The sequence below is a fragment of the Magallana gigas genome, chromosome 4 (assembly GCF_963853765.1).
Source record: "Magallana gigas chromosome 4, xbMagGiga1.1, whole genome shotgun sequence".
NCBI lineage: Eukaryota > Metazoa > Mollusca > Bivalvia > Ostreida > Ostreidae > Magallana > Magallana gigas.
Genome location: NC_088856.1, coordinates 53,033,187 through 53,057,133, shown reverse-complemented (window position 1 = coordinate 53,057,133; position 23,947 = coordinate 53,033,187). Strand labels below are relative to the sequence as shown.

The 23,947-nt window shown below is 34.1% G+C and overlaps 2 protein-coding genes across 14 annotated transcripts in view; one reads left to right on the top strand and one right to left on the bottom strand.

The window, feature by feature from the left end:
- On the bottom strand, window positions 1-2,888 carry LOC105345855 (ubiquitin thioesterase OTU1). 2 transcript variants are annotated; one of them, XM_066082952.1, is made up of 2 exons: window positions 2,769-2,888; window positions 1-1,372 (listed from the first exon to the last, which is right to left on the bottom strand). In XM_066082952.1, exon 2 carries the CDS (start codon window positions 1,369-1,371, stop codon window positions 445-447), a length of 927 nt encoding a protein of 308 aa, XP_065939024.1. In that variant the 5' UTR covers window position 1,372; window positions 2,769-2,888; the 3' UTR covers window positions 1-444. The 2 variants fall into 2 exon arrangements, with proteins under 2 accessions (XP_065939024.1, XP_065939025.1); XM_066082953.1 differs by lacking the exon at window positions 2,769-2,888 and adding an exon at window positions 2,578-2,721.
- Window positions 2,813-23,947, top strand: part of LOC117682321 (6-phosphofructo-2-kinase/fructose-2,6-bisphosphatase) — a 38,406-nt gene continuing 17,271 nt past the window's right edge. For 5 of the 12 annotated variants that reach the window (XR_010713385.1, XR_010713384.1, XM_066082946.1 and 2 more), the window contains exons 1-9: window positions 2,813-2,948; window positions 14,398-14,523; window positions 16,058-16,154; window positions 19,535-19,598; window positions 19,873-20,007; window positions 21,139-21,322; window positions 22,153-22,226; window positions 22,352-22,423; window positions 23,048-23,194. Coding sequence is in view for 10 of the 12 variants with exons in the window: in XM_066082946.1 (XP_065939018.1) it covers window positions 2,912-2,948; window positions 14,398-14,523; window positions 16,058-16,154; window positions 19,535-19,598; window positions 19,873-20,007; window positions 21,139-21,322; window positions 22,153-22,226; window positions 22,352-22,423; window positions 23,048-23,194 (936 nt within the window). In the remaining 2 variants the exon portion in view is untranslated. Of the gene's footprint in view, window positions 2,949-6,128; window positions 6,239-6,626; window positions 7,176-11,018; window positions 11,924-14,397; window positions 14,524-15,906; window positions 16,004-16,057; window positions 16,155-19,534; window positions 19,599-19,872; window positions 20,008-21,138; window positions 21,323-22,152; window positions 22,227-22,351; window positions 22,424-23,047; window positions 23,195-23,947 lie in introns of those variants that run through there. The other 7 variants (XM_066082943.1, XM_066082945.1, XM_066082942.1 and 4 more) reach the window with 7 other exon arrangements.

Here is a 23,947-nt window from a genome sequence, read left to right as displayed (position 1 = left end):
AACATTCATCATGGTCATACCATTTATTTTAGACCAACGGTCTATTACATTCAACTTGTATAAAAAGGATGAAAAAAACTGTGAGGTAGAATAAATATTACATACATGTGTAAGTCAATACCATTAAATGAATGACAGTTTATGAAGTAAATCAAAAGCTAGCAGATAGCATTTACAAACTATAATTAACAAGTAATATGCTTGGTAATGAAGTTTCTTCATAAGTGGGTGATAACCTATATTGTAGTTCTCAGCTGTACATCAGTCTGGGTTGACTAGTCCCCAGGACGACTGTGACAATTCAACTGGCTCAAGAGATCAGGTAAATTGAGAAAATTCATCCCAAAAAGTCTCCAACTATTTTCCAACTTCTGGACTATAAATACAAGTACATGAAGCTGGGCAACACTGGCTACTCCGTGACAGTTATTCCAGGAAACCCCATCAAACTTCACCAAAGTTAATGTGTCCCGTCGTTTTAGCATGAGCCTGAGCCTCACTCTGACCTGAGAGAAGTTTCTGACATACCAAGCACCTGATGGAGAAGTTTGCCACATCCGTAAATTGACGTGACGCCTTGGCCTCCGACGCAATCTCCATGGCTTGGCCAAGGACGGATGCATCACTGGTTGGGAATATCGTCTGGACTGGTAGGCTGGGGTCCAAAGGCTCCATGATTAGCGGATCATAGTGAATGCCGTCATATATCACAAATATTCGTTCCTTGTAAAACTTGTCTTCACCAAATCTGTCGATGCGACAACTCTGGGTGTCAACAACAGCGATTTCTACATTAAAGTACTGTGAGAGGATAGAGATTTCTATGGCCCCTCCCCAAGAGTCTGGGTTCATTATCCAGTGGCAGTAGGCATTATTGGTCTTTCCCAGAAACGCCTCCGAGAAATTAATAGGGTCACTCATCACAACTCCGGCAATAATCTCTCTCATGGCTTTAGAACAAGACAGATCTACAACTCCTTTGTTCATGAGAGCATTAATACTGGTAAACAGACAGGAATTGTCAGCAGGAACTACTTTTCTCATCAGGATTCCTTTAGAGTTGATGGACTGTTTCTGAATCACGTTGTCCATCCGCTGCTGCTGGAGTTCTTCCTGCAGCTTACGGTCGCCTTCCACAATCAGTGTGTCTCCAGACCTGAATGGAAGGGAGGACAATGGGCCGTCCTCTTCACTAATGTCAATGACTTTTGGGGGGTAGCCCTGGCGGACAATGAGGGCCCCTCTGGGTATCTTAGTGACCTCTGTGATCTTGTCTTTCAGCTGTCCAATCTTGGAGTCCAGGTTCAGCCCACTCAGAAGGTGCTGTCCTGTTTTGGTTTTGCATCTGAGCTGAAGGGGTCGAGCGGCCATTCTGAAAAATCAAATACGTTTTTCAATTAATTTTAAGACCGACACAATTTCCAGTAATCAGACTCACACAACATTTTACTCATATATCTCATGGTCACATCACCTCTCTCTGACATAACCAAATCAAAACGGTAAAAGTGGTTAATACGCTGGATGAAACAATAATGCTTGGGTATTAAGTAATATACAGTTGTGTGATTAATTATTCTACAGTTATAAATATTGTTACCATAAGTGGGGTGGGTATTTTACACAGTTTTATGCATACTGTGTAAGAAGTAAGTACCGGTAGTGTAATTGCAACTTCTCCGGCAGGCTCAGAAAAACAACTTGAATGTATTAACATTTCCGGATGTTATAAATAAATTAAAATGAAGTTGCTTGCTATTAAATATGTATCTGTTAGACAGCCTTGTATATGTTGCTTCTGTTGTATATTTTAGGGCATATCATTGACTTTTATGAAGTCTACCTCACATCTCAACAGAACGCAAAATGTGTTGAATTTATATCAAGTTGTATAAAAAGGGTAGTTGGTATGGAAGCTTATGAAATACATTTGAGGTGTTTTTCCGAGCCTGTCGGAAAGGCCCAAGAAGTTGAAATTGTAAGTACATGTAGTGTATTTAATTACCCCCATCTATTAAAAAAAAATATTTTAACAGTACATATAGGAATGTACGCAATATATACTTTGAATTTTATTTTATCTCTAACATGTCTAAAATACTGTGGTTTCATCAATATTCATTGAATACCAATTTTAATGGATTTCGTTGTTAAGTTGATCCACGAAATTAAATGTTCATTGAAGTGCAATTTCTATTAATATTTTGTATTGATAGGCCGGTTGGCCACGAATTTACGTATCCTTGAAACTGTGATTTTTACTTTATCCACGAAAATTGATACCCTCGAATATTAATGAAACCACAGTAAGAAAATTTCTCTCTGACCTAAATGGTTTTTTTCTAAATAGATTTATAAAACTACATGTATAATTCAAGGCAGAGCCACAAATAATATAAATGTTATTTATGTCTCTGATTAAAGGTTTATATAACCAGATAACTATACTGTTACAGTAACAGAAACAGTTGATAAATCAATTGGCAAAGTCTGCTGTTATTTAAATACTTAAAAGATAATCATGTAAAAATATGAAATTCTGAATAGGCAAATGCTGAACTCCCACAACAATATTACAGGGTATTGACTTCCCACGACTAAGAATAAACTGCATTCTTCTGACCCAAACTAGTTCATGCTCTGGCAAAACACAACCCTGGAGTTCGATAAGTTCAAGTTTGAACCAGACAACTGGCTTTGTTTCCATTGTTCAGAGCGTTGCTTCTATCTTAACAATCCGTTGTTGTGGAGCTGATTCCAATTCTTACCTGTGTTGTATTGTACCCAGGAAACTAAGTATTTGTTAAAAAAAAATATTCCAACATTAATATTCTGTTACTGTTTTAACGTTCGAGCCGGACCGGATTTGTGCCTTACGTCATCAATCGTTGTGCACATACAGGAAATAAGCATGGCTTTGAAAGAGAGTGTTCCTATGTTAAATAAAGGTAAGATGCGTTTGATTTAGACATTTGTCCCTCGTTTAAATTGCATGACAATCACGCATATTCTTGGTTTTGAAGTGTTCACTTCTTTTTTTCGTGATTTGTTTTTACGACAGAGAAAATTCGGGTTACTTTGTTATTTACAGCCTTAGTCACGTTGTACTAAACTTAAAAGGCATCATCGTTTGGGCTCATCATGATAAAATGTGTATTTTTGTTATAGGCGTTTTCAAATAGATTATGGACAACAGTAGTAATGCGTGGATCGGGGGGGGGGGGGGTCACATTTCTTATATTTTGCTATGGAGGTCCCCTCCCCCATTCTTCCTTAGCAAACAGTGGTATTCATTGGGCCTTCTTAAAATATGGATCCGCGCATGGCCCTGATTGATAAAATACAGCAGTTAAGCATGAGCACCATCTCTTAATCAGCTATTAATTCGATCAACTTTGTCCGCAGGTATAACAGAATCGATACTAATGGGAATTAAAATGCAAGATTTCTTCATTGACATTTTCATCTATTTTTACCCAGAGAAATTAACATGAATGAAAGCAAATTTCTTACCATTCATGCATGCTTACGGAGATTTATAATAGGAAATACCCTTAACATCTTTTCTTTTTTAAATTACTTTGGACACCTAGCTAGCTAGCTCGTACAATTTTTCAACATTATCATCCAAATATATACTCTTCATGTCTTCAAACTTCAATGCAAAATCCCCAATAGAGTGATAGACTTCTATTTTTGATTGTGTATTGAAACTTTAATCTGTAGAGGAGGCATTAATTGTTTAAAGAAAATCTGGATTTTTTCCATTCTTAATTGTTGATGCACATACAGTTATACCTGATCAGACCCATGCAACCTTACAGAAAGTAAACCCCAACTAAACCCAGGGTTTACTTTCTGGGTTTACTCTGGGTTTACTCCGGGTTTACTAGAGTGGACCCAGAGTAAACCCAGAGTGGACACAAATTAAGAGTAAACCTGGTGAGAGGTATACCCCTGAAAGCTGACACTACATGTGAATTCAGAATATACAAGGGACAGGAATTACAGGCAGTAAGATGGTTAGATAAAAGACGAACTCTGCTTCACACTTCAGTGCGTACAGTTGACCTCAAATAAACCCCAAAAGTAAACCCTGGGTTCAGTTGGGTTTTACTCTGATGTTACGCTGCAGTCTTCAAGACAATTTTTTTTCAGCACATGCCCTTCGGGCATGTAGACCCATTTAAATTTTTACATGCCCAACTCAAAATTCTTATATTGACCGGTACATGTATGGTGCATCCAAAATAAATAAATAGCTAAAGATGTACGTCTCGTAATTTAGCAAACCTATACAATAGGTTTAACTAAACACTTCAATGATTAGGATTGACGCTTATTTGATAAGTCGTACCGAGAATGTAGACTGCACAAAGCAAGTTACGCGAATAACTTGGGTAGGATGGAAGAAATGGCAAGTAAACAAATTGTTAGACTGGCAATGCCTCTCTGATATTCACTGTAAATGCGCGATATTTCGTACTAAGAGACTGAGGACCAGTCTATCATATTGTACGTTGACAGAAAATTTACACATGCCCTCCGGGCATGTAATTTGGCAATTTTTACATGCCCGCCTACAAATTTACCAGGTCCCGGGCATCGGACTCCCGGGTTATTTCGAAGACTGACGCTGGTTCTGATCAGTACTGTTGTTTTTGCACAAAGGTATTTATGATAATCAATATGCTAAGCAAATAGTGGTGAAAGCTGCATGCAGAGAAACCTTGAACAGTAAGAAGATATCATTTTTAAACTGGATATGATGAGGTAATCATATATTGTAAAATCTATGATTAACTTTATATGATTTGATCACCCCCAATCGTATTTTATCAGCCCATAATATACTCCTGACAGATTAGCGATGCATGGATTCCTTGATTATTTTTTAAATCAATGATAGGAGAAAGACTTAAAGTCTAACCTCTAATTTTTCAACGAACCTATTTACATTTGTACAATCAAATGTTAAATATTTATTGAATCATACTACCAACGATATTACGTCCCCAGGAACTAGGAAAATTTTGGCTACCCACGAGCATTGAGCCCCACGAATAAAAATATGATACCGCAGTTATTGTAAACGTCCCATCAAGGGGAATAAAATATTGTCCTCCTAGCTCCATGGAAACAGAGAATAAACACTGGCTTTTGCTTCTTCAGGGCTCTGACATATAGCAACTTAACTCTATCATCTTGTTACAACACTGTTAAGAAATTATCAATTGCAAACAACATGAAAGTACCTGAATCAGGGGATGAAAATGTTGAAAAAATTGTAAAATTATAATGAAATCATGTAATTAAAATCAAAATCGCAAAAAATTAACATTTCCAATATTTTTTTTTCCAAATAAACTGAAGTTTTAAGATGGAATTGGACATCTGGATAATAGTGCGGATTAAAGTATATTATCATTAAAATACTTTCACCTGTTTATTATTTTCAAATTTTACAATATTTAACCAAAAAATAGCTTTTAAAAATATTTGAAGAGATAAAAATTGTAAACCCCCCCAGCGGAATTCAAACTCATGAAGTACAGATTCATAGTAAACCCTCTAACCCATCGCTCTATGCTGTTAGGTGACAATATTGTAAAAGAAACTACTTGTATAATTTATACTCTTGGTTTTATTGTTTATCTTGATAAACAATACATGTAAGTCACAACATGGACCAAAAATATTTACTGTTACAGTAATAGTTCTTTAAATTTGTAAAATGCAGCCCTGATTTGATACCTATCTTTAATTTGATGTGTATACTGTATAGAATATAGAATTGTTATTATTAATAACATTTTTAACTTGTTGGAACAAAACATCTTTAGAGATCTTTAAAGAGGTTTTTGGCTTATACAGTACATGGCTTATGAAGCTGTTATTAAATAAGACTGATGTAATTTTAATTTAAAGAAAGGTTGATGGTGTTAAGACATAAATTTGTACTGTTATATATATATTTATATTAATACTTGTATTACATATGTGAAGCAGTAAAGTACAATACATGTTTGACATCCTGATTAACTTAATGGGAGTTTGAGATGATACATTGAAATTTAAGTGGTATATGTGTAATACATGTAGCTTAATATATATAAGAGTGTTCCAGAATATAAAAGTATTAACTAATATGAAACTAATACACTGAATGCAACCATAATTGAGGTGTCTTTAAAAAAAATCATGCACCAAATAACATCAGGATGCAAAAAGTCTACAGGTAATTATTTTCTTTCACTCAGTACATGTATTATCAAATATTTTGTCTGGAAACATCAGACTGCAGTGTAAAGCATTTTGTTGTATTCAGAGGCACAGCTAGACAATATTTGTTTTATTTTGATTTCAATTCCTTCTCATTCATTCATTCTGTCAATGAGCACTTGGCCCTGATTCCTATTGACTTGTATGTATGTTATGGCGGTGCGCCAGGGAGTCCGACTTTAGTGTGTTAATGAACGATATAAATAATCAGGGGTCGCACACACCACACATTGTCCATTATTAGGTGTGTAATCAGAGAAGTATATGTAAACACTGTAACTCCTACCATACAGCACATGTGTAATCTACCAGAATTAACTCCCTCAGGGACTCGTGTACATATATCATAATGGTTGTTTCACTCATCATATGTCTCTCCCATTTCCTGCCAACTGATGGAATCATGCGACGAGTGAGTGATATTTAAAGTCACAGTGATCTACAGACTTTATAAAAAAGTCCCCAAGGTGTACAGAGTCAATGTCAAAAACTCTGTGTTACTTTAGCATGGGCTGGTGAAGAGTTGGCCGTGTCCATTTGTTTATATACACTGTGTGATTAACTGATTTCTTATCCAGCTTTGTTGACAAACAAACCATGTGGACAGATAAACCGGTGTTAACAGTGTATTTTTTCATCTTGTCATAGATTCAGAGATAATTTACTCATACCTTTAACTGTTAAACCCAAGTTATCCAGTTTCAGGACTTCTGTTAAACCTTGATTGTTGAAATTAAACTCCTGAAAACAAGTGAGTTCAGTTCAAGTGGGATTTTTTTCTCGGAATATCTGACAACTTCAGAAGCTGACATACATCCAGGACGTTTTTCCGGAGAACTCGGGGAGTGCAGGGGCAAAGAGAATGCCATCGTTTATCACACCTGTCCTTCCAGGTAAAATATCAGAGATTGAACTTGGGGGTCGGGCCGTCACAATGTAGGGAGGTGAGGAAATACAGTATTAGCTAAATAATCAGTCTCTTTATACATGGGATAAAAGCTGAAGGTCCAAGCTTGCAGCTTTGTTTACATGAATGACAAAGGTTTTAAAATGTGCCACTGTATCACCTGTGCTAAGGTACAGAATTTGTACAGGTATGACTGCTTTGTTTAAGTTTTCAAGGTACGATTCGCCAATTTCCCATGCTGAGCTTATTTTTGGATTCCAGGTGTTCAAAATATTGTTATATACATGTATATGGATATTAAATAAGTAGGTAATAGTTTCTCTCAATATTTGCTCTAAAATTCTATAAAGTTGTTTAAATCACATGAAAATATTACACATTCTAACCATCTTGAACATGTAAGTACATAAGGTATCACTTTTATATCCTGTCATCAAAAAAGAATGACATCAACATTTTGTCAAATTTCTGAGATGTAGTAAAAATGATGAAAAATGGCACCTTATCTGAATATCTCATAGCTATTTTTTGATGAGGAAAATGTGTCCGCATGCAGTTGTTGCCTTCAAGAAAATTACTGATATATATATATACTGAAGAATTGGTGTCTTCTGCTCAGTTTTAAGAAAAATGCTTGAAAATGCTTTGTGTATGATGTCACAGTTACCATTAATTGTGAAAGTCTAATCAGGTAACTATAGATTCCTAATGTGTTAATAAATGCTACATTTCATTTTTTTTTTTTGATAGTTTTAAAAATCACCTTAAAACACCTATAGTAGGGCATAATGTGACTGAAACTCAATTTCAAAGGCATAATTTACAATAGAGTCTGACCACACTATTCCTATTGCTGCTTTTGATTGCTGTCCAAAAAACTCAAAATGTCAAACCATGATATAGTTACTGTTGTTAGGTTTATCTGATATGAAATGTCAAACAGTAATAGGTTTATTTTGACTTTCAAGCACTTTCACATTTAAATAGTTCAAAGGCAATCATGGGAGGCAACTCCCCTATTCTTATCTGTTTTCAGTGACATGATTATTGGGAGTAGCTAAGTAAAGCTGTCATATATTAATAATTATATCGATTTTCCAAGTACAGCTGCCCTGCTATATGCAATCTGAATGTCACCAGCTCTGTCTTTTAGTATAATAATGTACATTTTACATACAGTAGTGTGTGTATATTTTTATGTTATCAGTTTTTCATTCCTTCAGTTGCTTCCTATTATGAATTATACCTCTTCTTAAGAATAAATCGTGGAGCACGTGGCTCAATAATCATACACAAGCCCTGTTGTGGTCACTTGATGGTGTGTTTTGCCCATTAACACATTATCTACATTGTTTCAGTCCACCCAGCTGCAATTGGGTACTGGCTTTACTCTGGGAGTTAACCTATAATGGACTGCTGTCCCATCCTGGGGGAGTCAATGACTCTCTTTTATTCTAAGTACTACAGAAAGGGGGGACAAGCACAGGCTCTATGCACCTTCATGGCTCAGAGAAGGATCATATATAAACAATTAAACTCAGGGATGCTTGGTTGGGGTACTCTAACTTGATATATTTGTATATAATATGTAGTGCTCTCATGAGTACAATTATATGATAAAACAGAAAACTTATTTAAAGCATGTTGTAAAGAGATGCAGCAGTTTCAATGTATTCAAATTAAATGAATATTATGTAAATGAAAATTATGTTAATAAAAAGTTATTGATGTAGTGAAATGGAATTTTACATATATATACAATGTACCAATTTATGTTCTTTGCTTTATACAAGTGCAAAGGCATCATCAATTCTCCTAGGAAATCTTCAATATTGTGTCATAGTAAATGAGGTAAATAATCACTAAAGCTGTCCCTACATTGAACACATTTTGTCTGCATTGCCAAAATTAAGAAATTAATAATACACTAGCTGTGTGGCTAAAAATCAAACATTCCAATCAGGCTGTGTCTGTTACATGTATTACACTCGATTTTATTGACTGTGTGCAGCAGCCATATCATTGTCGAAGGTTGACTGTAAGCGTCTTGGATAGTGAATGATTTCTGTCTGGGTCAAAATCAAATTGAAAATACTATAAATATTTATGATCTAGTTATTAAAATTGTTCTTGGAAAATGAATATGTGACTGAATGCATTCTACATGCGGTTCTGTTCTAAGCTTAAAGTTGCTCAGGGGTATAAAGAAGAGCTTGATCAACATGATCAATGAATAATATTTAATTTGCATTATTTTGTGTGTTGTCCAAGTTGCATTAGTTGTGTTTTGGGTTTTTCTGGGGGTTTTTAACAAATCATGTAATTTACTGTCTCTTGAGTCGGGGATGGGAATGACAAATGAAGTTCACAGAAGGTCAAGTGATCAGAAGGAGATTGCTGAGGCCATTTAATGAAAAGCCATATTCTAGGCACATTGCAACTTTAGAATATACCGTATTTCACGGAATTTAGGTCGATACTTTTTCCCCCTGACCTGTGGACCTCGCCCTATTCATCGCTTCGCCCAATTTATGTTTTTTTTTTTGGTTGGAATTTTGCAAAAATTTATGCAACCCTCCAATACAATCATGAGTGTTTACTGTAATACTGCTTGAATTTCTGTGTAAAAATCGTATGGATTTTAATCAATATACTGTAGTAATTTATCATTTAAACAAAATTAAATGTAAATAGATTTATTTCTTCTTACATTTCTTACTTAGATCACTGACTGAATCATTAAATGCTGTCATGCATTTTGATCGTGTGCTTACGATAAACAGGAAATCGATTTCGCGCGGTAAAAGTAAAATGAGAACCGTACAAAGGGTAATTACGGGGGGAAATATCGTCGGGTAGAAATAACAAAAAAACAATTTGTTTTCATAATAGAATACATGAACAAGTCTTTTTCTGTATATTCAACATAAAACTTTCGATGAAATTTTAGCCGGGTGTCTCTGAAATCAGTCTGGGTAGCGCTGACTTTATTTATACACAGTTGAACTCTCGGCACGTGCTACTCATGCCTGCAGGCTTCAATAAGATCAGATTGACTCGTGTGTATATACACAGTAAAAAGTCACATAGAGACACAGGGTGGCATGTGCTACCGTAGTCATGCCTCCAGGCTAGGTAACTATCCCCCGGTTAACACCAGTTTGTACACATGGCAGGGAAGTAATAAAAAACGATCTTAAATTAAAACCGGCCGTACTGAATTATTTGGTTTGAAAATTTTGACGCAATTTCAGACATTTTCTTACGATGTTTTCAAGAAATACATTTTATTTCCCATTTGTTTAAAACTGTGAATTAAGATTAAAGGCTACTATATGATAACGTTATTGGTTTAAACCATTTATTCATTAGAACTAGCGGTAATTTTTCGACCAATTCTTCGAAGTCGACCTATTTATACTTTTTTTTATTTTATGGCTAAAAACGGCCTCCTTCGCCCAATAAACCGTATCGACCTAAATTCCGTGAAATACGGTACAAACTGTCTCTTCAGCTATTATGTTACTTTAATAGAGGGAGAGAAGAAGAAAGGTCCCATCAATAGGTTAAATCGATGATTGGTTTTTTTTTTTTTTTTTTTTTTTACCAATTCTGCAAGTCATGCATATTTTTATTTTTTTTTTTACAATTATTCATGTTAAACATGTTAAATCTCTGATCTTGATTGCATGGCTTAAGTTTGCGTGATGGTAATGAGAAATGGAATTTTGGAAAGTTTGAGTGATTGGCCGCGTGGAGTGGAAGCTATAGACATTGTGATTTGTAAGATATAAGGCAGAGACAATTTACTGTGCATTGAATCCACAGGGACCATTAGAATGATGGGGCTTTGTCAAGACATGTTCTGAAAACAAGTAGTGTTACCTAAAAAATGTACAAGAGAGTGGCCATCAGGGGTATATATTAACTATTAACTCCCTAACCCAGGAAGTTCAGAACATATTGAAAAGAGGAATTAAATGTCCAGCAGTACCGGTAATTGTTTTGCAGTCATAAACATACGTCTGAGTCTGACCTTGATTGACCTTTTATTGAATGTGAGGTGTATGTATCCTGGTATTGGAAATGAACTGTTAGAGCCTGACTGTATATGTGCATCGTTACAGTGTATTATTCATCCTGTGTCAAATCAGGCCACAGAGGAAGATGTGATTCAGTTAATTGTCTTTGCCAGGATATGGTGCGATTAGTTATGTGCAAGTATCAGCTCATAATCAGAAGTTGTAAATCAGAAGACAAATCCAGCAATAATCTGGAGGACACTTATAGCCCAGCTTTGATGTGTCTTACCTGTGGGTGTTTGCTTACCCAAATTACTGTTTAGACTGCATGGATTCAATAAAAATTAACACCTGAATTTTTAAAATGGAGCAGAATGGATTATATACATGCACATTACTATGCATAGGGGGGTGTGACTGATGAAATGTGAAGTGGGGCTTTTCCTGGTTGGCGTACGGTATATATATGTGGATCGGGAGATGTTTTTGTTTACATCCTGTGAGGGTGTTGTATCGTAAGCCAAGCTTAAAAAGCTAGTCTCTACAGGTGAATGAACAGGGGAAAAAAGTTTAACGTTTAAAAAAAAACCCAACATACACACTCTCTTCTGCACGAATTGATTGAGCAGGAACTTTATATACATAGAGAGAGAGTAAAGTGTGAAGTTTAAAACTGTGTTATTCATGATGGCCTGGCATGGAAATGGAACAGGTAAACTTGGAGATTTTATGTACATGCATGTGTATATGACATGTGCATTTAAAGGGTCAGTCTTTAACACTTTAATATGTATAAATTTGAAAATGCAGGTATTTTTATGCATGTATTTTGTTATGTCAGCAGATCTTTTGCAGCTTAATGTTCTTGTTTTCTGTTTACATTGAAGCAACTGATATTATTGAATTTTTATTTTATGTTAAACTTTGATTTTAGTATGTACCGGTACCTAAATGGGTCAAGCTATTAATTGTGAGAGCTCTTAACAAATTAATTGCATTATTAATTAACTTTGATGATTTTTAACCAACATATTTGCCTTTTAGTGTTAAAAAGACCAATCCAGTTTTCAGAGCATCAGATATATTATGTCAGCTGAGTTAAAAGTCTAAAAAAAAAAAAGAAGGAAAAATAAGAACCTTTTATATAGACTAAACAATCAAGATTTTGTTTATATCATGAATGATCAGTTGGTATGTTTACTATTTGATAAGAATGGTAAATAATAAGATGATTTATTAAATGTTTTCTAAACAAATCTTAAATAAATTAAAAAGTAAAGATTAACTGTATGCTTTATTGCCTTTCTGGGTAAAGAACATGTAAATAAGGACATGCTATAAGATATGGTAATTATTAGATAAATGCTCTAATTAATATATGTGATGGTATGTTAAATATAATCTGCAACCAACAGTGTTTATCAATAAGTGTTTGTAATGCATATGTTTTTTAAAGTGGGGGTGGGGGGGGGGGGAAACTTGTCCAAAAATTCTTGACCAGCAAAAAAAAAGAAAAGGGAAATAACCAAGTCACTGATATTTGAAATGAAAGTCAAGTAGGAATTTTGATGGCCACTCATGGCTGTAATAAAATTAGGAGTGAATACTTAATGAATGAATTTAATGTCTACCCGAGTTAATTTACGTTGTTGATGACGTTGCTGAATACAGAAGAATAGATAAATAATCATGATACGATACATAAAGATGTACAGACTGAACCTCATATATCCCAGTGATGGTATCTCCCCTCGTCTCTCTCTGATTCACTGATCGAACACAATCGGAGTGTTTAAAGTGTTTGTAGATAAATGCTGTCTTGCATTTTTTATGTAATGTTGACCTTTCCCAAAGGCAAAAGACTCCAATGAATAATTCATTTACTTTGGAAACTGTTTAAATAAAATTATCAATAAGTTCTCTAACCCATGAATATCGCGATACATCAATCCTTTTTTTGTTCAAGTTTATTACAGTTTTATTAACCGGGTTTTCCAACGGAAAAATCCGGTTATTAAAATGGTGAAAATGGCGGGCGGGTGGGTGGGCGGGCGGCTGCCAAAAGGGTACCCTCATTGTACGGATATCTCCTCCTACAGTTTTCATATATCCCAGTGATGGTATCTCCCTTCGTCTCTCTCTGATTCACTGATCGAACACAATCGGAGTGTTTAAAGTGTTTGTAGATTGCATTTTTTATGTAATGTTGACCTTTCCCAAACGCAAAAGACTCCAATGAATAATTCATTTACTTTGGAAACTGTTTAAATAAAATTATCAATAAGTTCTGTAACCCATGAATATCCCGATACATCAATTCTTTTTTTTTTTTCAAGTTTATTACAGTTTTATTGACCCTTTTTGTCATCATTTCCATTTCATATGTATAAAGTGTTCTAAATATTTTTTTCAGTGTGCCATCTATTACATGTGCATGGAGATATTACACCAGTCAAGTGAATGTTTTAAAAAACCTCAGTCTGCGTTCCTTTACACATACTGTACAAATTGTACATTCACTGCATTGAGTTGAAGTAGATCTTGGGTTAAATGGGTATTATGTTTAATCTTCCTTGTTGCAAGTTTGACAATATCTCATCTATAAGAGACTTTATGATAGTTAAAGAATTAAGTTACACCCAGAGAACCCCCTCCCCCCTGATTGATGATGCTTGTGTGGTTCCTTTATAACGAGAAAAGAATAGTACCTGTAATCAATAGTGGGTGTCCAATGATGGAAAAGTTACTTTTACTGCATATATACATTAAGGAACAAAATTAACATGAATATTAAATAAGTCCAAACCTGGTTTACCCATTTTTAGAATAATTGATGCATTTATGAGTAACCTGTTTTACAATTAAAGCGATCCATCAATCAAAATCTCAGGAACAGGTCTGCTCAAAGTTTCTTGAATATTATAGGACACTGACTATATACAGACAATATTAATATTATATATGTCACATAGACGTCGGAACCAGGGGAGGGGGAGCCCTTTACATTGCAAAGGTATACATAAACATACCAAAAACCTTTTTTTTTTTTGGTCAATAATTTCTTATAAGTGTAGCCCCCAGGGACTTTCAATTTGCTTCCGACGCCAATGTGTCACATTGTGTCACAATGAGAGTCCAACTAATCAATCGACCATGACATCTGAATGTTTATATATATATTTTCAGCATCATGTCCCAACGTCATCAACAAGCCGACTGTGATATCCATGGTCGGATTACCAGCCCGCGGAAAGACATACATGTCAAAGAAACTTACACGCTACCTGAACTGGATTGGGATACGCACCAAAGGTAGGCTCTACAATCTTGCTGATCTAGTGAAAAATTAGATGTTGAAAATGTATGAAGAATTGTTATCAGTACAAAGAAAAAGATTTTGATATAGTATCAAAGTAAATTAATTTGGCTATGATACAGCATTGTTGGGTGATATTGGTTACAAGGTGTTGGGTCTTGGTTTGGCCGCCATCAGAGATACGAGCCAATAGTTTCAGTTTGGTTTTTGCCATGTCATGATTGTGCCCTATATGAAGGCCAAATCAGCTTAAATTCCAAGAAATTCAAACTTACTGGTTTTTATTCTAAAATTAAAAAAAAACTTTTGGTTATAAATAAACCAGAGCTAAATTTAACGAGGCCGGGTCTAATTAGTTCTGCCCTAGATTTTTTAATGAAATTTTTTACCTGAATTTCTACTTATATAATTATTATTTTAAGATTAAAAAATAAAACATTTACCACACCGTTTGTTTAGGGGGTCATCTCAAAGTTTGTTAATCTTTAACATAGGACCCTATGGGATTTCGCTTGAAATGTATCAATTTTGCACATTTTTTAAACTTCTGCCCTAGGGATTTCTTTTTCTGTTCTACATATTAAAGTTATTGCTAAAAGGCATCAAATTGTCAAATAAAAAAAACCTTTTACCTCCTGGTTTGTTCCAGGGGTCTTATCAAAGTTGATTTTTGTATGCCCAATTTCCCAGATTTGTCAGATAATGGCTATTTTTTATTTGAGAAAGGCGGAAAATGTGATCTTTATAGTATTATTAAAGCATTCAGACATATTTAAGTAATAAAAAAATATATAACATCACATATTAAGGGTCATTAATATATAATACATGGTTACTGTCTTGAAATATATGAATTAAGCTATATTTAGGCGGGTTAAGAAAACGTGACAGAGGGTTAGGTCTGCTGAACCCTCTTCACGTTTTCGACCCGAGCCCAAATATAGCTTATACTTCGAGACAGTTATGTTTATTCCACAATATAACATTAATTTTACGCATTAAACGAGCCATTTTCAACAAATTTCGCTGAATATCTGCTGTTGAAACTATCACGCCATGGCGTCAACCAAGCAAAAAGATGACGTCACAATACAAATGAAACGCTGCGCGAAAGCGTGCGTACTCGTTCTGTACTCGGCCTCGTTAAACAGTCATCTGTAATGTGAAATATGGAAACTGAATAATTTAATGGTCTTTTGGACACAACCAACTTGATACCTTTGGAACTGAAACGATAGAAGTTTTAAAATATAGTAATTTTTAAAAATTTGTATTCGTTTTAATGCGTTATTCGTAGAACAGGTTTGATGTCACCTACACTAGTTCCAGTGATATATTTGCCCTCTCTTTTTCTCCCCAACAATCGCCATTTATTTCAGCTTTCAATGTCGGAGATTACAGGCGAGCAGCTTGCACTGATTATTGCAGCCACGACTTTTTTCGAGCAGACAATGTTGAAGCGGAGGGCATTCGACAGTAAGTTGATCACAGTCCCCATAATGTTTGATGAGTGTTTTATAACATTTTCAGCCTTTAATGTTGGGGAATATCGCCGAGCCGCCACAGATAAATATCGAAACCATGATTTTTTCCGGCAAGATAATACCGAAGCCCAGGCAATAAGACAGTAAGTTAGGGGATGGTGGGAAGTTTTATTTATTAAATTTTTTTTACTGGATTATTTTTTTTTCTGGAATACTAATACTATTTTTGTATTTGATTGTACTGAACTACTGATATATATCTTCACTGCTTGCCTTTGTTGCCTGGACAGTTTTAACAACCTTAACATTAGTAATGACCTTGAACTACTTGTAGATAGAAAATTTTTGCAGGAGCTTCCGTATGCTGTAGCAGTTTCAGCTTATGTGTTGTACATATATATTATTCATGTACTTTAGAGTTATATGTAATAATTTTTGCAATAAAATTAATTTTGAATGAATGATATTATTTACATATTCATTCATATTCTTTTGTTATAACTACTTTTAAGGAACACTGTTTTCATCTGCATTTTTAGATATATACCAGTGGTTTTTTTTTATTATAATATCAATAGATTTTTATTTATGTTAACTCATAACTCATACTGTCAAAAACATCTACTATCTTGATTAAAACAATAAAATACTCTCTTTGGCTATTCTAATGCATGGTAATGAAGTTAGTAAGCAACATTGCATGCTCAAGAAACACTTGACCGGCTTAGTGAGTCTCAGTGTATGTTTACTTTTTCTGCAATGGTTGCTGCCTTCATATCCCTGACAAGATATAGAGGAGAAATATTCAGTAGATGTAAAATATAAGTGTCAATGACCATAAGACTTCTGTATAAAAGGAATGCATTACAATACTGATTGATTTGTAAATAAGTCACAATACTTAATAAAAATTTGTCTCCCTTTAAGGTCAGGGTCTTTTATGGCTACTGTTTGTACATGTTTTATGGTCTTCTACCAAAAAAGCAGTGTCTTCTCTTCTCTTCCCCCCCCCCCCCCCCAAGGTTGTGAATTGAAATGATAGCTCATAATTAACTCACAGTGTGTCTATGGTCAAAGGGTGTGCAGTGACCTTGAATTAAGTTTGTAGGTCAAGGGTCAAGGTCATACAGGACCATGCGAAAATTCATTTTTCAGAGTATTTATACTTTCCACTTAGCCCTATTTGGCTCATACTTCACGTAAACATAGCTTATGAACAACATGTGTTTATTGACCTTGAACAGATTCTTAAGGTCAAATGTAAAGGTCATAGAGGAATTATATGAAAAAGCATTGTCCAGAGCATATCTTCTCTCCCTTTGCTCCAATCTGGCTCATTCTTCATCCACATGGTGCCTTTGATCAAAGGGTATGCAGAGACTTTAAATGATGTCTATAAATCAAGTGTCAATGTCATATCAGATCAAACAAAAATCTTTTTTTATGAGCAAATAAACACTCTTCAACAAACCCTTTTTGGCAAATACTTTACTTAAACAGAGCTTTTTAATGGCGTGCAGTTATATTGAACCAAGTAATTGTGAAAGTCATATAGCAGATCTCTTTATAATCAGTTTGAGACCATAGATTATTTCCCATTTGGTAAATCTGTTCAGATTGAGCAAAAATGCCTGTATATAAGGTGTTACAATGAGATTTAATTAGAAGTTGTATGCCAGTTGGAAAATTTCAAAGTTATAGGTCAGGGTCAAAGCAAAATTTTCTGAAATTCTTTTCATCCTTTGTCCACTATTTAAACAGGGCCCTTTGAGATGGTCACTATCTCAATGTTGTCTAGTAAGACTCCACTAGCTTTGGTGTACCTTAAGGTTAATTTATGACTTGATACTGAGCATATGTTCATAAAATTCAGCATCACTTAGTTTAATTTATAGTTGTGTTGTATTGCCTGATTAAAATTTTGTTATTTACAGGTAGATAGAACTGCTTTTTAAATGTATTAATGGCCCTTCAGGCCTTTGATTAAATGTATACATGTTCTTATGACCTGTGAACTTCAAATCTGTAAATCTGTTTGGTCACAAGAACATCAATTAATTTGTTGTTGTGTTAATTTTTGTGGATTATACAGAAAATGTTTAATGATTCCACAATTATAAATTCTTAAGCCCTGAATTATTATAGAAATATGATTGAAGAATGTCATCTATTGTGAATTTTAATTACTTTGTTTTTCGTCATTCTCATGAAGTTCTGTAGATTATACAGAAAATGTTTAATGATTCCACAATTATAAATTCTTAAACCCTGCAGTATTATAGAAATATGATTGAAGATTGTCATCTATTGTGAATTTTAATTACTTTGTTTTTCGTCATTCTCATGAAGTTCTGTTGCATGGACTCCGAGATTGTTTTAAATTTGCTTTTTTCAAGCTTTTGAAAAATTCCTCTCTAAGATTTAATGAACAATGCTTGGAAAACTAAGAAACGCAAAATGAAAACATTGACCTTTTGGTTGAAATTTTGATAATAACAAAAAGAAAAACTAATATATTTGTCATGAAAAAAGTCAACTATCATAAAATATATTGTTGAATTAAAACAGAGTACATTTTGCCTGCTAATTAATAGATGCTAACTTGCTCTTTAATGGATACTACAGTAAAACATGGTTATAGCGAACACGCTTATAATGAATTGACGCTTACAGCGAAGTGATTTTCATACCCCGTGACTATATTACATGTTGTAAACTTAACGGATGTAACGAATTAAGCTTATAACGAAGCAAAATCACCCGTCCCTGGCGCTTCGTTAACTTGCTCGTTAATGGATACTATGATTATTCATCAATGTTTCAGTTTTTTTGTTTTTTTGTTTAATGATGCTTTAGTTGATTTAATTTTAAACATAAATTTTAATTATAGTTTTTATGAATATACGTCCCAGCCCAGCCCCATTATGCAAAATTTTCCTCTGAATCCTGTAATAAATGTGTATTTGAATAAAAATATATAAATTTATGTAATTTTTAGATTTTCTTTAGAACATGAAAAGTTAATAAATTTTTATCTGAATATAATATGGAAAAACATCATTTCTTTTTAATTATAGAACACAAGCAAATTTTACATTGATGCCAAAATATCAAAAATTTTGATTATTAAAGTCAATGAGGAAAGTCTGAGGATAATTTTATGGACCGTTAATTGACTGGATTTCCTAGAGCACACTTGTATGTATACACTCCTTTGTTCTTGGTAAATGAATTACCCTGTCCTTCAGTTTGTTTCTACATCCCAGTGTTGTTTACAGGCCCTGAAATATGCTAATGTTTGCATAGCTGCAATAATGTAGCCCTCTCCGATTTTTTTATATCTAAAAAAAAATAATAAAATCGGGAGAGGGCTACATTATTGCAGCTAATGTTTGCAAAGAAACATGTCTCACTGGGTTTGTTAACTAAAGTCAGGGGTAGATTTGACTTTTAAGACCCGGTTTTTAAGCATAAACTATTGGTAAAATGATTTCTTAATTCATCTTTTTTTGTACTTTTGCAGGAAGTGTGCGCTGTTGGCAATAGACGACGCCTGTAACTTTCTACAGAATGGGGGAGAAGTAGCGGTAAGTATAAATCTCTCCACTATAAACAAATCGATTGTAACCAATATGCAATGGCATTAACAGGTTAAATTCAATAAACTATTCAAGGATTTGCTATTACATGTACTATCTGAATTGTTTTATGCTTTTCTCTACTTGTTTTCACTGTGAAATGTCATTTTCAACTAATCTGTAAACTCTTCGATAGATGTGCACAGGTTATATATCTGCAGAACCCCAAATCTATTGTAACTATTGATGTGAACCCTATCTTATTTTTCTTTGTCTATTACAGGTGGTCGATGCCACAAACACAACACGCGAGAGACGGAAGCTACTGTTTGACATCATACAGGTCAAGCACAAGTTCAAGCTGTTCTTCATTGAGTCCATCTGTGATGACCCGACCATTGTGGAGGCCAATGTTTTGGTGGGTCCCTCTACTACAAGACCTTTGGATAAGATTTGGGTTTATAATTGCAGGAGTTATCTATCTTTTTGTCAACATATCTGATGATGGCATGCATGTATTCTTTAAAAACTATTAAAGATTTATTTGAAAAAAGATGAAAAACTTAAGAAAAAAATGTAAGAAACATGAAATGATGTTGCAAGTAATATATATACTTCCAAATTGTTGTCAATAAAGGGAGTATATCACCATGTTTATGCATTTCGAGTACGTTTTGTATTGGAACCAAAAAGAATATGAAACATACAGCTTCTAATTGTTTTTTTGCATGTACATACCATTTACAAAGTTTGACATCACACTAGAGTTACTGTAACTTCCATATTTTATTTGAGCGCTAGTACTAAATTTTGCAATTCCGTTGTTTTGTATTAAATCACGAGAGCATAAAATGGCAAGCACTGATTTTTGTGTTATAATACATACAGGTATAATATACACTTATAAGAATATTTCCAACACATTAAGAACAACACAACTTAGGTGTGAGCCAGACGAGCTTTGCGGGCAGCTGGCCTTTAATGATAATACATCATCGATATCATGTGTACATAAAGTGTAACAAAAAATATAATTCCCCATGAATGACGTTAAAAACCGCCCAGGAAAAACCATAGATAAAATATTTGAAAAAACTATGGAAACCTGTGTCCGAACGCAAGTGTAAATAACGCCTAGGGGCGAATATCGGACTTATTCATACATTATTATAAATATTATTATTAATTACGGAATGCTATATAATTCACTAAATATAGAGACATCAAAAAACTTAAAAAAGAATGTAAGCTTCGTGCGCTGAGTGAAACTGGCTTGAATGACCTTTACTATTAACTCTGACCTTTTATACTGGCCTTCCTATGGCCCCGCCCTGTATTCCTACGCAAATCTATTCGAACACGTTATTATCATACAACATTTTCCCGCTATTCTTCGAAACGCGGGAAAACTATATTCTAAACTCTCTGAAAAATAAAAGCATAATTTTAAAATTTTGCAAGAGTTGCTTCTCCTGATTTTACACGAATATAAACTCCTCACATTAAATAGGGAATCTAAAGTAATAATTCATTATGTATAATTATATAGGAAGTGAAGGTCTGTAGTCCAGACTACATTGGGATGAATAAAGACGAGGCAGTGCAGGATTTCATGAGGAGAATCGAACACTACAATGACATGTATGAACCGCTGGACCATACCACAGACAAAGACCTGTCTTATATACAGATCTTCAACCAGGGCGAGAGATTTCTAGTACACAAACTTGCAGGTACTTTATCCAACACAGAAGAGGGTGCTACCTTCATTTTTGTCTGTTTTCCAAGTTATGAAGATATTAATATCAAAATTATAAAGTTTTGTTCCAGTTTTGATATTATAATATTGTCTTTCATTCTTAATTATGATTTTTGTATAATATTAAATGACAGTACATAATTAATGATAGTGCATTATCAATGATAGTACATTATCAGTGACAGTGCATTATCAATGATAGTACATTATCAATGATAGTACATTATCAATGATAGTACATTATCAATGATAGTACATTATCAATGACAGTGCATTATCAATGATCATAGTACATTATCAATGACAGTGCATTATCAATGATCATAGTACATTATCAATGACAGTGCATCATCAATGACAGTGCATTATCAATGATAGTACATTATTCTTCAATTTCATAGTAGATAACTTGTTATTAATGACAAGCAAGCAGCCCTTCCATAAGTGTTCATTGTTCAGTATGATGTGTATTACCCCTTCCTGTTGCTGTTAGCTCATCTGCCTAATTTTGGATTCAGATAATATGAAGACAACTTTCAATTTGTAAATTAACAAAATTTTTCAGTTTACAAGTGAGGGGGGTGGATTTATGAAGCTCAATTATATTTGATCTGGTATCACAAAGACACAACAAATCTAAATGTGAAAAGACAGAGATTTGAAATATATTAAAAATGAAGAAGTTGACAAAAAACATTCAATTTGACAATGTTCTCAGCTGCAATAGATAGGAATGGGTTTAAAATTTTAATTGTAGTATTTAAGGAAAAGGAGTACTTTATTGCTTTGTCTTGTATATTTCAGGTCATCTACAGAGTCGAGTTGTATACTACTTGATGAATATTCATGTATTACCTAGGACGATTTACTTGACAAGGGTAAGAGAGAGAGAGAGAGAGAGAGAGAGAGAGAGAGAGAGAGAGAGAGAGAGACCATGACCATTTTACTACTACCAAGCCAACCATTTTGAATATTATTGAAACAAACCAATATCTGTTTCTAGCATGGAGAATCTGAGATGAACTTGCAGGGAAGAATTGGAGGAGACAGCAACCTCTCACCCAGGGGAGAGGAAGTATGTAACATTATCATTTTGTGAAGGGAAGTAACTCTCAATCATAATGATGTCATTTTAAAATTTAATGTACGTAGTAATGGAAATACATTTAACTAAAATTGTTTGAAGGGACTTGATTCAGACACAATGATTTTAGACTTCTCTTGATGGAATACTGTAGATTCTTAAAAGATCACAAGGAGTTTTTATTTTCATCCAAATGTATATAAATGTCAGAGATACTGGCCACCAATTATAAAATCTGGCTACTGTAGATTCCTAATTAACCGCGAGGAATTAATATCCGCGTAAAATCGCGAGAAGCACCCTTCGCGGATTTTAAAACCTCGCTATTATTTTCTAAGAGTTCAAAACTATAAGAAATAAGGATGGAAATTCCGTGTTCGCGATTTTATATTCTCGCGCTTTGATCCAAAACCGCCAGATCGCGGAATTAAGTACTCGCGTAATATAAGGAATTTACAGTATTATTTTACTGACTCTTATTATTAAACTTAATGAAATAGTAACGAAAGTTTGGCTATCAGGAATTAACGAATGGCTGAATTTTGAACTTGCTTAAAGAAGGAATCTACTGATGCATTAAGGATCATGTAAAATGCCCTTCTGATTAATTTGCAGTATGCTGTAGCTTTGGGGGAATATGTGGAAAAGGAAAAAATTGCTAATCTGAAGGTGTGGACGAGTGAGCTAAAGCGTACCAAAGCCACAGCCAGACACGTGGATGCACCCGTGGAGAACTGGAAGGCCCTCAATGAAATTGACGCCGTAAGACAACGATTTTATAATTCATTTGATACAATCACATTTTGATTTAATGGTTTGTTTGCTGTGTGACTTAGAAATTGAAAAATATACTTTAAAATGAATTGTCATAAACTTTTCTTTTATGAAGTAATTTGATCAATACATAAGAATCCTAAAAAGTTATAGAGCCTTTTCCCATAATTTCGCCCATACCTTTGTTTGGACGGAAAGTACCTGTTACTAAAAATAGCTTCAGGTACCTAGCTGTCGCAATATTATTTCATCAAAACCTAGATACTGATTTTATAAAGGTGTCTGAAATAACTGATTTGTCATAAATTTGAGATACTCTGTGTAAAATGTCGTATAGTATTATGAATTGTGATATGTATAAGCAAAATGTGTAAATACTAAATAGTGTACATGTATCGTGTTGATAAAGAGATCTGTTTATATTGGGTCTGCTCATACTCAGACTTAATTAAACAAGCTAACTTTTAAAAAAAAATGGAAGATTAGATACATGTAACTAAATATCCCGATTCATTTTTCAATCAAGTAAAAAAAAATTATTTACTACTTGGTGGATTCGATCCAGCGACCGCAAAATCAGAAAGACCACTGCGTTACCACTAAGCCACACATCAGACAGTTTTATAAGATGTCTTTCCAATATATATGGCTATATACATGATTGTATTAGAAAAGATCTTGACACTTATTGAAATATTTAGCTAATTTTAGTATGAAGAGCACATTAAACCAAAACTAATT

Coding starts and splice junctions, on each gene's coding strand:
- LOC105345855 (XM_066082952.1), bottom strand. CDS start 1,371: ATGGCCGCTCGACCCCTTCAGCTCAGATGCAAAACCAAAACAGGACAG.